Source organism: Podospora pseudoanserina, chromosome 6 (genome assembly GCF_035222485.1).
Source record: "Podospora pseudoanserina strain CBS 124.78 chromosome 6, whole genome shotgun sequence".
Lineage (NCBI taxonomy): Eukaryota > Fungi > Ascomycota > Sordariomycetes > Sordariales > Podosporaceae > Podospora > Podospora pseudoanserina.
The window spans coordinates 2,313,315-2,326,803 of NC_085925.1; the positions used below are offsets into that span (position 1 = coordinate 2,313,315).

Here is a 13,489-nt window from a genome sequence, read left to right on the forward strand (position 1 = left end):
TATTATGACTGAATGGCAGCGCAGTAGGATGATCGTTCTTCATCCATAAAATATCATGGCCCGCGTCTCAATACTCTCTCTTGGTCGTGCAGTCCCATATCCTCGAAGGTTGGGTTGGATTGCGGCGTGTGGACAAACTGGCCGATATGATCAGTGGCCAATCGTTGGTTACTGAAACATCCATCCTTACTTACCTCTGGAGCTGGTATCATCCGAATCGAAGATCTTGAATAGCAGCAGCTCATTCTGCGACTGTTTGTCAAGAAAGTACCATTTATGAGCCGAGGATCGGTGGACTTGTAGCGTTTCCGCGACGTTGTTCGGAAATACCGTGTCGGAAGGTATTATATCTTCCTCGATGTCAATGGTTCTGGCATCGCACAACCCCAACGGCCAGTCTTCGAGGTCAGAGAAGAACGGCCGCCATGAGCTTCGAGTTGGAGATAGGTCAGCACCACATGGATGGCATGATCATGAGTGAGGCACCTGACTTTATGATCTGCATCCTCCCAGAAAGCAATTGCTCGTCAAGGTTATGTTGCCGGACAATGTACACAGCTCTCTCAATCGCGCTGGCTGGAGAGGAGTCTTCCCAGAGGATTAGCTCCACCTCTGGATATCATCCAACTATCACTCACCAATATGGACACCACGGACAGGCTGCTCCAAGCTTGACTTCTCCCCGATGTTGCCGGGAAATTCGCGGTTCCTCTTCCGAGTCTTGGGTTGATCAGGATGTGCTGAATTGCTGACAGAAGACATTGCGTCCAACACGTACCTCTACATCAAAGACGACGACTTTCTTGGCCTCGAATCTTTCTGTCAGAAACGCTTCCATTTCCTGAATGTAGCGCTGCTCAATCTCGCTGCCGGACTTCACGCTCTCATAATGGAACTGGTCATCCAGGATCTGTTCCGCCACTTCGAAGCCATTTTCATCGAGGCTGAATGTTGCTACCTCGCTTCTGATGTTGGTGACGGTGATATCGGCTGGGATATGGACGTGATTAGTTGAGGAATTTCCTTGCAAAAACTCCGGTGGGAGGCAGCAGAAATACGGCTTTTCGTTTTTGTATGGTTGCTTGTCAAGGTAGAACACTGTTGCTATTGCTGTCTCCATGTTGTAAAGCAAAACATCAATCTCTAGAAGATTGTGTTGAGAATGATGATAACCACCAACGCATCAATGATTCGACAAACGAAACAGCACAAAGACCCAACTACCAAGCAGAGCCGCATATTACCTAAAGCCTTCGGCAGCCCTCCGTGGAGAAAGCTATTGATGGCGTTCTCGTGGGGTAATCCCACACTTGTTCAATAACCGGGTGCCAAGCCGTCGTGGTTTCGACCGAGTGGTGTCAGGAAGATAGCCCATGCAACTCTCATTGGCTTCCAGGCAGGTTTCCACCATGTAGGGAGTTTCTTGGCGTTGCTGCACCCTTCACCGATGCTGCAGGTATCCCTCGTTAAATATATCTCTTATAATTCTTGGGCCTACTGGTCTTTGACACTAGACTGCAAGATTGTCGTCATCACCAGCCATCAAGACAAGGCTCTGAAGACGGCAAATCATAGCACTGCCGGACACACCCTTCTAATGAAAAAATCGCTCACGAGACAGCAGGGTGGTGCAGCCGGTGAGCAGTGTTGATCGGCGAGTTGTGTGAGGTCGCAGCCTGACATGTGTGGGTTCCCCGCTTTGGGGGTTCCCAACTACTGTCACTGGCATGAAGGATTGCTCAAAGGGACGACATGTGAAGACCTTCTGCGGGCTTTGGAGGGTGTTGACTTGTAGATTTATTGTTGGGCTGGCGACCTAGGAAAGTCACCGGCGGCGAAAATGAGGCCAAAAAATGGCCAAAATTGGTAAGCAAATTAGTATTACAGTAGTTGGTTGTTGGTTCTTAAGAAAACAGTAAGAAAATCCAGCCCCAAGAGCAAACCGGTGTGGGTCTGGGAAAACCTGGGCCCTTTGGTGCCCCACATTTATAGACACCAGGTTGTAAGATTTAGTGCCCTCTTTTCTCCTCCTTCTGCTCGCATGAATCGATGCATTAAACATCTCTATCGCCAAAGCCAGACTACAGCTTCTCAAACCCGTATACAAAGAGCCAATTCAACATGGGCTTCATCGCCACAGGTACTCTCCAATTACCTCCTTGTCACTGCACCGCTGCTTCTCAACGCTAACACCAAGCCCTCGGTCACCAGAGGAACAGAAACAGCCATGGAAGAACTTTGCACAGACCGGGGGAAGTAATGCCTCTTACGAGAAGCATCAGCTCTACCTTCAGACCTCCGGAGGCAGACCCTGGAATGAGTGGTTGAAGGAGTACAAGGGGATTGTCGCTGCTCCGAGGACTCCGGCACCGCCTCCTGTCTCCGATGACTAATCAACGTTGAGTGAAAGGGGGTTAAGGGAAGAGCGGAGTATTGTGTTTTTTTGTGCACTTTGCACTTTGCCAGTCTGCTATACAGCCTTCTGGCTTGATACTACGGTCAATTTAACAAGTCTTTCTATGCCATTCTCCGAGCGTGATATGAAAATGAAAACAAATTTTCCTTCAAAATATTGAACCTCTCTCGTCATGACAAAGAGTCCACTAGCGACCATCAGCAAAATGGCATCAAACCGGTGCCCGGTCCCGCCCTGTTCCGCATGTCGCCACTTCTCGGCCCCACATCCCCGGAGTTATGGGTCACCAAACGACACCATTCCTCGGCCCCACATGCCCAGGCAGCCAAAAACCCGGCCGCCACCTCTCCGCCGCCAACACAAATTACCTCCCTTTTCCACTCCACCAAAGAAAACAGGAATTGTCTCCCGACCTCATCCATTTGTTGTCACCTTTGCTTCGCCTGCACTCAGCTCCAGCATCTTTGTTTTTCCTGCCCCTTCATCTCGACAAGCTATCACTTTTGCCTAACGGGTCGACTCTCCATGCTGACAAAGGGTGATAGGCGGTGCGGGTTCAAGGAGGCAGCCCCTATGAAATTGTTTCCTCGTCGGGAAGAGGTTGAACTGGGCTGAGGTTGAAGCGTTCACAAAGCAGAGGAGAGCCAGTGATGCCCTCACCACCCGCTGGTTCGCTTGAGCGATATGCCATTCAATCATTTGTGGTGGGTGTTTGGGAATGGTGTGGTTATGGTACGTTTGGCTTAAAAAATGGACTTGTGGGCATGCAAGAGTTCTGCCTTGCCGACTCGTACGGGAGGTTTGTGAGTTCTTTCACAATTTTCCAGTCGAATGGGGGGGTCCGCATATGGTGACTCACTAACATGTTTCACTCCACATGACATACTGTGTCTCTTCCCCCTATCGCATCGAGCCTTAGCCCACATCCGGTGTGGTCGATGGGATGAGATGGTCTCATCTCATCTTATAACACGAGACCGTAGGAGGAGACAAATAAGCCAAAACGAACCCCCCGTCTCATCTTACGTCTCATGGGACGAAGGTTATCTTTCTAAGGCTTTTTAGAGGCTTTTTTTTGGCCACCAAAAACATAATAATGTTTGGATTTTTCCTCATGGGAACGTTGTGTGGGTTCCCAGTAAGGTTGGTAGCTTGGTAAGGGTGAGGTCGGTGGCCTGGGTGAGCGTGAGGGTGAGGGTTGCGGCTCTGTGGCCAATAAGACTGCCGAGATCTTAGGCCGGAAGAGCCACCTGAGTCTTATAAACCGGTAAGATGAGATAAATCGTAAGCGCAGTGGGATGAGCCAACACGAGGGCCATCTTATCTTATCTTATCTCATTGGCCATCCTGCCCCGCATCCAACATCAAACCATTTAAACTCTGGCAGATATTGATGCGTGACTTGCAGGGACGTGTCGTGGATGTTACTCGGGATGGGGTTTGTGCGTCAGGTTTGACTCCCCGTGTTATCTTTGGGAGGGTTGAGGGAGGAAAAGTCAAACAAGTATTGTGATTCTTCTGTTAGGGAAGCGCAGTATGGTTTTGCGGCATAAGAAAATTTCATGGGCATTTTATTTCAGATGTAGGTCATATTAAAACGAACGAGCTTTTGAAGGGGTGTGTGATGTCCAGCTGTTTAGAGGGGAAGCATAGGGTTCTGGTTAGGCTAATGCTTGTCTTGGAATTGCACCAGGGAAAAAGGCGTGGCAGACATGATGACCGCCGTCAGGACACTCTCAAAGTTGCTATGACCGGCGGTGGCCCCCGATGAAACGAAACTTCATGGAAAACGTCAACAGTTTCAGCGGCTCGATTGCGTGGCATCACATTGACTTGGTCAGGTATTCAAATATGGGTAGAGTAGCGCCATGGAGACGACCACATCCAGTCTGAGAAAACGTTACGGCACAAGGGCAATAAATCATTTTTGTCCAGCCGTAAAACTTTCTCTCACGACATCTTAAATTCTCTTTTCCAGTCACCAACACGACCTGATCAAATACAAACCCATAATTCAACCCTTACATCCATCCACAGGCATCCTCCGCCAAACCGACACCCCAAAGAACAAACCTAGATCAATCAATGGGTTGTGCCTCTGAAACCCTCCCAGTCGGCGAAAGAGTAGCCTTGAATAAGCTAGAGCGGATCGACAAGAAAATAGATGAGGCTCAAAGATCTCTCGACAGGAGCTTCTTTTTTCTGCAACTGTGTCTCAATGGACAAAATACCGAGAATTGGGATCAAGGGGTGCGTACGTTCTTCTTTTACCTGCCAATCCACTGTATTTCCCTTCTCTAAAGGCTAATCTACTGCAGGGGCTGATCGTCCGGCATGCCTGGGCGAGCAGACGCATCTTGCAGCTCCGAGAGGACCGTGAGAGGGCGGAGGGTGAATTGAGAGATGTTCGGAGAACGGCTACTGAGGTGAACGACAGGCAGTGAATCGGATGTGGTTTTGGAGATGGTTTATTTGGGATGGAGGGTCTATGGTATGTTTTCTTGGGGACAAGGGAACGAAAAATGAAGCGGGGCACATCTTCCAAGACTTCGGGCTTGCGATCTGCAATACCATCGTTTGGGAACGCGCAGGTATGCCCCACAAATGAAGCTGAGCTAATCAAGATCGTTGGGGTCTTGAGATGATTTCAGTGAAGTTGCTGGATTTAGGGCGCGATCTTTTGCCCTGTAAAATGGGCCTTCAGAACGCTTCTCTGAACTGACTTTCAGAGCCAGGCCATGGCCAGCTTGCCAGCAGTTGATCCACCTGTTCAGAAAGGCTATGTAGAAGCCGTAATCTCTTACGTAGTAGCTAGTGGTGGTGGCTGAAGTGTAAATAAGGCCTTGTAAGGCCTACGTAGTAGGTGTGGTGGGTTTGATGGGCGCTATGGGCGCTGTGGGTGCGTTTAGAAATCCTCGTCTGAATAGATTCACAGCGAAAATGGTCTAGATATATCTAGACTGAAAGTAAAATAGCTGCTGAATTATTTCAGGGAAAAAAGATTACATTTCTGAATAGTTCAGAATGAATAGATTCAGTAGGAATTTTGGCCAAAAGATCGCGCCCTTATATGTGGAATCGTCTTTGTTACTATCCCCTTAATATATTTATCAAACAGACCATTATCACCCCAAGTCAGTCAAAGCTCCCAAAGAAATGCTCGAGACAACAGCACCTTTTCAAATCATGTAGAATAAAGCCTGAAGAATGATCTAACGAAGAAGATGTAAGATGCTTTGCAAGGTCAGGATAGGGGATCTGCGGCTTTTAAGCGCGTCCAGGGTCGCATTATGAGGTACTTGCCCACAAGGATAGGCCTCACGAGCAGTCAAAGACCCTCTCGAGCTATTCTCCCAGCCAAATCGACCTCCAACACCTTCGAGAGCATTGGGTAAATTGTGCGTAAGTCACAGTTGCTAAGTCGTGGACAGACGATGCAAGGTCCTTAACATAAAGGAGTGGAAAGAACTCGATGGATAGACGCCTACCGATGTTTTCATTCAGGAAAATGTAAACCCAACTTGGTTTTCCAACCGGTAACTCAGCTACGAAAGATCGATTAAGAAGAGGAAGTGACCATCATTTAGCGGTTGGGGCTTCCGAGGAAAATGGGCGGGGGCGGCTTGAGACCCCGAAAATTGAAGGGCGAGCATTATTTGCCCAGACGAAGAGGCTGGAAGCACGGACCATAGCATACCCCCCCTTGTAACCTGTCTCGATGTTGGACCAGAGTTGACGCCCGGAATGGATGATTTCAGAACGTTAATTGGTTTGTATGTTGCAAGTCCCCGCACACTTTGCGTGTTTGTTTGAACGACACATCGTCTCTCAATCTCATGATCGATGAATCATCTCAACCCCCACACTCTTCCGCCGCCGTCCAACAGATCATGGAACTTCGGAATATGGTATTGCAACCGGGGGAAGATGGTGCATGGGTAACCCTTCGCGCAGTGCAAGAACGTTCCAACGTTCCAATTAAATATAATCCTGAACACTCGTCCGGCTGACAGCTACCAGCCGGTACTCCAACGAAGAGACCTCTTTCAACGCCACGAAAGTAACTATTGCGGGCATTGTGCGGTTAGCTAAATACTGCCGCTTCTCAGAATGGACAAGTATATCGAAATTTGGAGGCGTGCTGAAAGCCGCCTTCCTGTGGCTCAACCAAGCAGACCTGGACCAGGATGGTTATTGGCCGCATTACTATAATATTCTTTGCCGTAAAGACGCTCATTTAGCGAGACAGTTTCTATTGGGTATGCGGGTAGCTTCCTGTAACCCGCATCTTACTACATATTGACGGTTCCAGACATTACGTTGCTGAAATGGCAAGACGACATCGATGGTCTCGTCTCCTGGGCCACCAATTTCCAGACTGGCGTGCACGAGCGCTCCTCCCCCACACATTCCACCCCTGTTATCGCTCGGGTGGCTGCAGAGGAAAGAGGGAACGAAACCTTTCAGCACCCCGATGAGCACTGGCAGCCGAAGTGTGATTGCTCGACCGATGAAGAGGTCCTTACGCAGATACGGTCCGACCTTGAGGAGGAGATTCCAGAGGCGAGGGCGGAGATTCAGAGAATGAGTGGCCTTACCCTTTCCATGCTGGCACGGTCCAGATCGGATATGTCAGGGGTCGACCGGCGGAGTTTGTTCGAGGTATATACCGAATTGTGGCGTGCGTGGGAAGAGAGCGCAACCTTTTAGGCCGAAGCAAAGGGCAAACGGCGCCTATCAGTTTGCATCTACGCCGATCTTGACTTGTCCAAGCTTGGTGACATGGAGTTCAGGATCAAGGTGGACCGGTCTTGTGGGTTGGAAGTCTCTAACAAGTTTAGGGTTCCAATTCACACCTGCTCAAAGTCACTCCTCCCGCCTCGCAATTGGCCAGCGGAGGCAACATCTCCGGCCCCAATGGCGCACCTGAGGTCTTGACGGTGGTATGTGATTGAGGGTGGTGTCTCACTGCAGTGATTGGGTGCTGACACGGGTCACAGGACAGTAGCCGACTTGAGCACAATACCGATATGTACTTCTTCTTCAAGGTCATCAATGTATCCAGCCCAATGAGGATCACGGTGCTTGAGGGGCAGGCTGTCACTGTGCGAGACCACCACGAGCTGCTCTGGGTTTGGATACCTGCAGGGAACTTCCCAGCTTTAACAGAGGTACCCAATGGTGTGTGCATTGAGGTCATCAAATTCAACTATTCGGAAGCAGGATTTATAGGACATGCGCCTTGGCTGAAGTGGCTCATTGGCTGGCGATAAGCTCCTTCGGACTTTCCGTTTACGAAGAGGCTAGGTAGTCATGAATATCATATGCTGCAAACACACCGGAGACATATTGTCACCAGCCACGTCTTTCAAGCATGCAGCTATTCGCTCTCCGTGATTGTTTAGTTTACGGGATGCCAGACGTCACAGTAGGCTGAGTCAGACAACACTGACAGTTCCACAGCTGCAAATGACCTCATTGAAGTGCCTATTGATGTCGACAGCTTTGTTCAATTGATCACCCGAAGGGGTCCAGAAGCGTGGCATGATGGACTGAACTAGATGGAATGGATTAGGCATATTCGACACCCCTCACAGTAAGGCTCCTTGTTATGTCAGACCGCACAGTTGAGCGACGAGCGGCAGTTCTTCTCCAAGTCATCGTTCTGGCACCGGCACAGTGGCATTTTTTACTTGGACTCGAAAAACTGTCTTGAATGAATATAGCGGTGATAGATGGGGCTTCCTTATGCGGTTAGATGAGGAGTCGTTGAAGCGCGAATTCGTGAGCCTCATGCGACGCTTACCGCGCGAAACGTCCTACGGTTTATATTGCGAGTTCGCACAAAAGCTCAGGACAAGCATACACCGCCTCCTTCAGGGCGAATTACGGGCGGCCTTCTACATAGCCAACTGGAATGCACATACAGAAACTTGTGTATGCCCTCTTAAAGTTGGATTGACCGCGCCTTCGTCCGAGGTAGCCGTGCGCCGCCAGTGCCGCTCCACTTATGGTTTACCGTGACGATATAATGTCTCCGTGCCGGTCTTATGCCGTGCTGCTTTAGAGTCTCCCGTACCAGTCTTAACACTCAGAGCGGCGGCCCATTAAAGGAAGTTATCGGCGACAGCCGCCTCGGACGAAACCAGCGTAACTCTGGGCCAAGATTTACGCGCCTCGGGCCAGGCCTCTCTTCCCTTCCTTGTCTTGATTGGCCGCCGGGTTAGTTTTGGCACTAGTAGTTTGACCCCCCTGTCCGCGTCCCGAACCCGCCCCCGCGTACCTCCCTGCATAGCCATTGGTCGGTTTACTCTAGTTAGCACTAATAAGGTTTAGTGAGCGGAGTAACAGAGATAAACATGCATAACATTATTCCGCTTCTGCAGGCTACACCCCAAGCTGATTAGCCACTTTCTGAACCTTCGCATTCTGTTGAAGCGCAAGAGAGAATCTGCAGACGCCGCTTGGCCTTTAGTGGCCGTCGAGGACCGACGCCACGCCTCATTCTCGATGGCTCTACCAAGCGACATCGGGGAGGGGAAGATCTGCACCTTCCCTCTGGACTACTTTAGAATTTCGTCCCTGCCATGCGGTGCGGGTCAAAATCGCTCTGCGCAACGCAAGGCAAACTTGACCTCACCACCGCCTTCCACTAGCAGTAGCCATCTCGGTTGTGTTCAAACCATTATCGAATCCAAGTCCTCGGAAAGAACTACACTCGGAAAATGGAGACCAAGCCGGATTTCGACATTGATGAGATATGGAGAGAAGCGGTGCAAAGATACAAGAAAGCCGACGTGGAACTTGAGGAGTCGCAATCATACATCAACAAAAGGAGCGAGATGGAAAAGAGGGTTGACGATCTCTTTAAGGCCGAGCAGGGTCTACCCACGACGGAACAAGCCTTCTCCCCCGCAGTGGAATCGCTCACGACTGACCTCCAGACTTTCGTCGCTTTCCGGATGGGAGATGGTGGCCATCTGAACCGCCTGAAGCACTTTCTGGGCAGATATGTCGTCACGATGAGCCAGATAGCTTCGATGGCTGGGAATGCGGCGAGCCAGGTCTTTCCTCCAGCCTCTGTGATCACCGTTGCAGTCATGCACGTCCTGGGGGCCGCCGCCGCAGTGTCGAAGTCGCGTGACCTGATCCAGGATCTCTTCGACATCATGATTTCGTTCGCCGAGAGACTCCTGATCATCAAGAAGTTGAAGGCCGTCCAGCAGACAGACATCTACCGGCAGCGCATTATGAAGACGTTTGCATCCATGCTAGAATTTTGCATTGACGTCCGTCGCCGGATGAAGAGTGGCTGGAAGGAGGTAGGAAGAGCGTTCATTGGCAGGGACGGCGGGCTGCAGGAGGCTTACGAGCGTGTTGTGCGCTGTATCAACAGGCTAGACTCGGCCACGGCGATGCAAACCTTGGCTGCTCTAGATGAGCTCTCGCTGGAGGAGAAGAAGAGGAACGTTGAGAGCGTCAAGGCCTTCAAGGCCGTTACCGACAGCCTTTCCATGATCATCGATATGGTGAGCGAGCTGAAGCTGCGAGACCGGCAGCCGGACGACAGAGCTCCCAAGTCCCCGGCTACGCGTCTGGGCGTCCTGGGATCTGGCTCGGGCTCGCAAAGGTTCGCTTCCCTCGCAAAAGCGACCAGTTGTTTGACCACTGGCGCCGAACAACATGTGCTGCGGCGTCTCTTGGAAATGCACGAGTTGCATGTCCAAGGAACATTCGAATGGTTTGACGAGCACTACGGAAAGTTGAAGGCGAAAGATGGTGGGCTGCTGAATATTGTGGGCGAGACCGGCATGGGAAAAACCTTTCTTGCCTTCTCCATATTCGTCCGGCTGGCGGCTGATTTCGAATCCGAGGGGTCAACTTCGGTTGTCTTTTTCGCTTTCGACGACCAAGTCGAGGAGCTGCGGACTGTCCGGAACATGTTGTACTGCTGTGCAACGCAGATCACTTCCAAGGATAACGGGTACCGAAAGGAGCTCCAGGAATTCATCGATGACAACCCGCAGTGGACAGACAACGCCTGGGATACACTTTTCGAAAGGATGTTTCTGAAGTCCCACCCCGACAACAGGAGGCTCTTTATGGTCCTTGACGGACTCGATCAGCTGGACGAGTCAAAGGACCTGCAACTTGTCTGAACAGCATCGGAAGCAAGGGGCTTCAAATCAATGTTGTGACGACAAAGACGACAGAGACGACTGGGAAAAGCAAGACGACTGGGAAAAGCAAGACGACTGGGAAAAGCAAGATGCCTTCGCCCAAAAATGACGGAAGGTCCAGTTATCAACACAACAAGGAATCACGTAGGCAGCAAAGGAAATCACGTATGCAGCAAAAGGGATCATCACGTAGGCAGCAAAGCCCAAAACACAATCATTCATCACCAAAGACAAAAACCAACGCGGCAACCACCCAGACCATTCATCTCGACGTGGAGTTGACCCAGGAGAAGATCAAACAGGATCTTCGCATCGTTACAAGCAAGAGATTGGAAAAATTTTCGAATCTATCCCGACTTGAAGCCAAGCTTAAGCAGCGCCTTATCGACGTGATTGTCACGAATGCCGACAGTGAGTCTTTTCCTCCTTATGCGTACATGTACTACTTCGCGCACTTGACTAAAACAGTAAAAAGATTTTTTCTACGTCAACCACATTCTGGGCCAATTTAACGCGATAAAAAGCCATTCACTGATAAACAAGAGACTCACGACACCGCCGGCCGGCATTCAAAAAATATACGATAAGTTGGTTGAGGAATGTGAGAGAACTTGCGTAAACCCAACCCACCAGAAAGCACTAGGATACTTGCTTACGTGGCTGGCTCACTCGACGGAAGGTCAACTGAGCATTTCGGCCGCGCGGAAGCTTTTCGACCTGATTTTCGAGACGGTGCGGCCAAAGGACGTCACAAATCCTGGACTCGACATCGAAGAAGAGGCTTTGGGTAGTCTATCAAAGTAGGGATATCCCAAGCGTCTAGGTGCAGCACTGATTGGCTGACGGCTACTTGTAGAATCCTCACAGTTCATGATAGGGGGAGCACAGATGCTGGAGCTTTCCAGGATGTCGTAGGCGATAGGGGCACCAGGGACAACGCAGAACAATCCCCGGGGGCAACAGGGGAGTTCTGTATTGCCTTTCAAGAACGACAGCTCCGGCAGTACTTTCGTGGGGATCGGGAGCGTGATAATGTCTTGAGCCTTTCAAAGGCTGAAGTCCACGCCGTGATGCTTACAATCTCGGCCGCCATTCTCACTACGACCGACAATGACGAACTCCTCTCCTCAACTGCAGACCACTGGCTCACGCACCTGAAAGGGTTTCTGGGTGCGTACTCCTCAGGCACGCCAGAAGATGTCGACAAGGCCAATCCAGAGCTGGTCACTAAGTGGGAACACAAAGTCGAATGCGCTAAGTTGGTGTTTGCAGGACTGCACAGTCTGCTCTCCGACGGAAGTAAAGTACGTGATGGCGCATTGCGAAAGCTCGAAAGCCTCTGCAACGATCACGGTGATTTTTGCTGCATATTCGGGACGACGCTGAGGGAAGCCCGAGAAACATTACTGGGATTCGGCCAATTCGTGGGTTGGGTATCCCGATGCAACAGTTCAGCCAGGCCATCAGGCGACGCAAATATATGGGCTGACCACATACAGAAAGATCCATCCACTATTCTCAACTCCGTTGGCGCGGGTCACGTCAATAACTGGCTCAGTGCGAAGAACGCCCGGGCCGCCTATCGGTCTCTTTTGCTCGCCACGTCCTCCCTCTACCTCTTTGAAAACCTGGCAACAGATCCTGAGCCTGATGTACCCTTCGATTGGGACCAGTATAAGCCCGTCGCCGACATGTGGGCGAAAAAGGATGAAAAGGTCTATGTGCCCAAGCAAGCCTCCATGGCTCTCTTCTATTTTGGCAGTGACGAAAAGGCTCGCGGTGTTGCCGAAAAGGCTATTGAGGACTTAAAAGAACAGATAGACAATGCCGGCGACGAAGAATGCCAACGCTACATGCGAACAATGGCCGACCTCAGGTACCGACTTGCCCGCACACTTTTCCAGGTCTTGCAGGATAAGCTCGGTGGGACGGGAGAGAATAGTGCCACCGACACCGTGGAACCTTTGCTCAAGGCACTCAGTACAGCCATCGAGCTGATGGAAAAGATCAAAACTACGGACAAGGTCAAGTACAAGAAAAACTTGGCCTACCAGATAAACTTGGCCTACCAGATAAACTTGGCCTACCAGATGAAGGCGAGAGTAGAGAGCCTGAGCTGTTCGCAGAAGTGGGGAGAGGCGTTGGAGAGCATTGAAAAAGCGAAGGGTCATGTTACGTCCAGCTGCTACATGCGCTTCCTTAACGATTTGATCGAGGCCTTTGGGGAGCACGGAGAGTGGGACAAGATCTTCAAGCTGCTGATGATATCCAAGGAGTGGGACAACAAGATCAACGAGCTGCTGAGGACGTCCAACTCCTCTCTCGCCGAGCAGTGCTCGCCTCGAGCTCACGAGTTTATACGCAAGTCGGCGATCGAAACCAAGAACGAGGATTCGGTGCGGGAACTCTACGAATCGGCTATTTCCAAGCTGAGCACACGCCTCGAGCTAGCTTGTCTAAACCGGCTGATTCCGCAAGAATCAGACGCTGTAGAGATTGAGCTCGAGGAGATCTTGCAGCTCGGAAGGCCATCGGATTTCTTGACGACCGAGAGGGCAGCACATGCACTCGCCGACATTCGCCTCGACAAGTTTCGACGTTCCCAGGACCCCGAAGAAAAGCAATCGATACTGGCGCAGACGGAGGCCATGGTGCGGAGGATGCAGGAGCGACACGAATTCCAGTTCAAACAGGATATGGAGCTGTCGGCAATTAACGTCACCCTCGCCGTCATGAGGCGCAAGCTGGGCCCAGCCCGCGATTTCTCCCGGTGTATAAATACCAGCTTCGCAGCGTGCATCACTGCGTTGAGCGATACACGGGAGACAAACGACCGGCCGAGCTTGCAGCTGCTGGCCAAACTCCTCGCACTGGCACCTGACCTGACCAGGCA

At 50.9% G+C, this 13,489-nt stretch overlaps 3 protein-coding genes across 3 annotated transcripts; 2 read left to right on the forward strand and 1 right to left on the reverse strand.

Moving 5' to 3' along the window:
- Nucleotides 1–630: 630 nt before the first annotated feature.
- On the reverse strand, nt 631–1,120 carry QC764_600618 (uncharacterized protein; the record flags this gene model as incomplete). Its single annotated transcript, XM_062948580.1, has 2 exons — nt 631–720; nt 779–1,120. 2 exons carry the CDS (start codon nt 1,118–1,120, stop codon nt 631–633), a joined length of 432 nt encoding a protein of 143 aa, XP_062797693.1.
- A 1,001-nt stretch (nt 1,121–2,121) lies between these two features.
- On the forward strand, nt 2,122–2,419 carry QC764_0094830 (uncharacterized protein; the record flags this gene model as incomplete). Its single annotated transcript, XM_062940967.1, has 2 exons — nt 2,122–2,140; nt 2,212–2,419. 2 exons carry the CDS (start codon nt 2,122–2,124, stop codon nt 2,391–2,393), a joined length of 201 nt encoding a protein of 66 aa, XP_062797694.1. The 3' UTR covers nt 2,394–2,419.
- Nucleotides 2,420–4,634: 2,215 nt separating this feature from the next.
- On the forward strand, nt 4,635–7,689 carry QC764_0094840 (uncharacterized protein; the record flags this gene model as incomplete). Its single annotated transcript, XM_062940968.1, has 7 exons — nt 4,635–4,670; nt 4,735–4,792; nt 4,854–4,907; nt 6,729–7,078; nt 7,127–7,229; nt 7,283–7,359; nt 7,417–7,689. 7 exons carry the CDS (start codon nt 4,635–4,637, stop codon nt 7,687–7,689), a joined length of 951 nt encoding a protein of 316 aa, XP_062797695.1.
- Nucleotides 7,690–13,489: the final 5,800 nt, after the last annotated feature.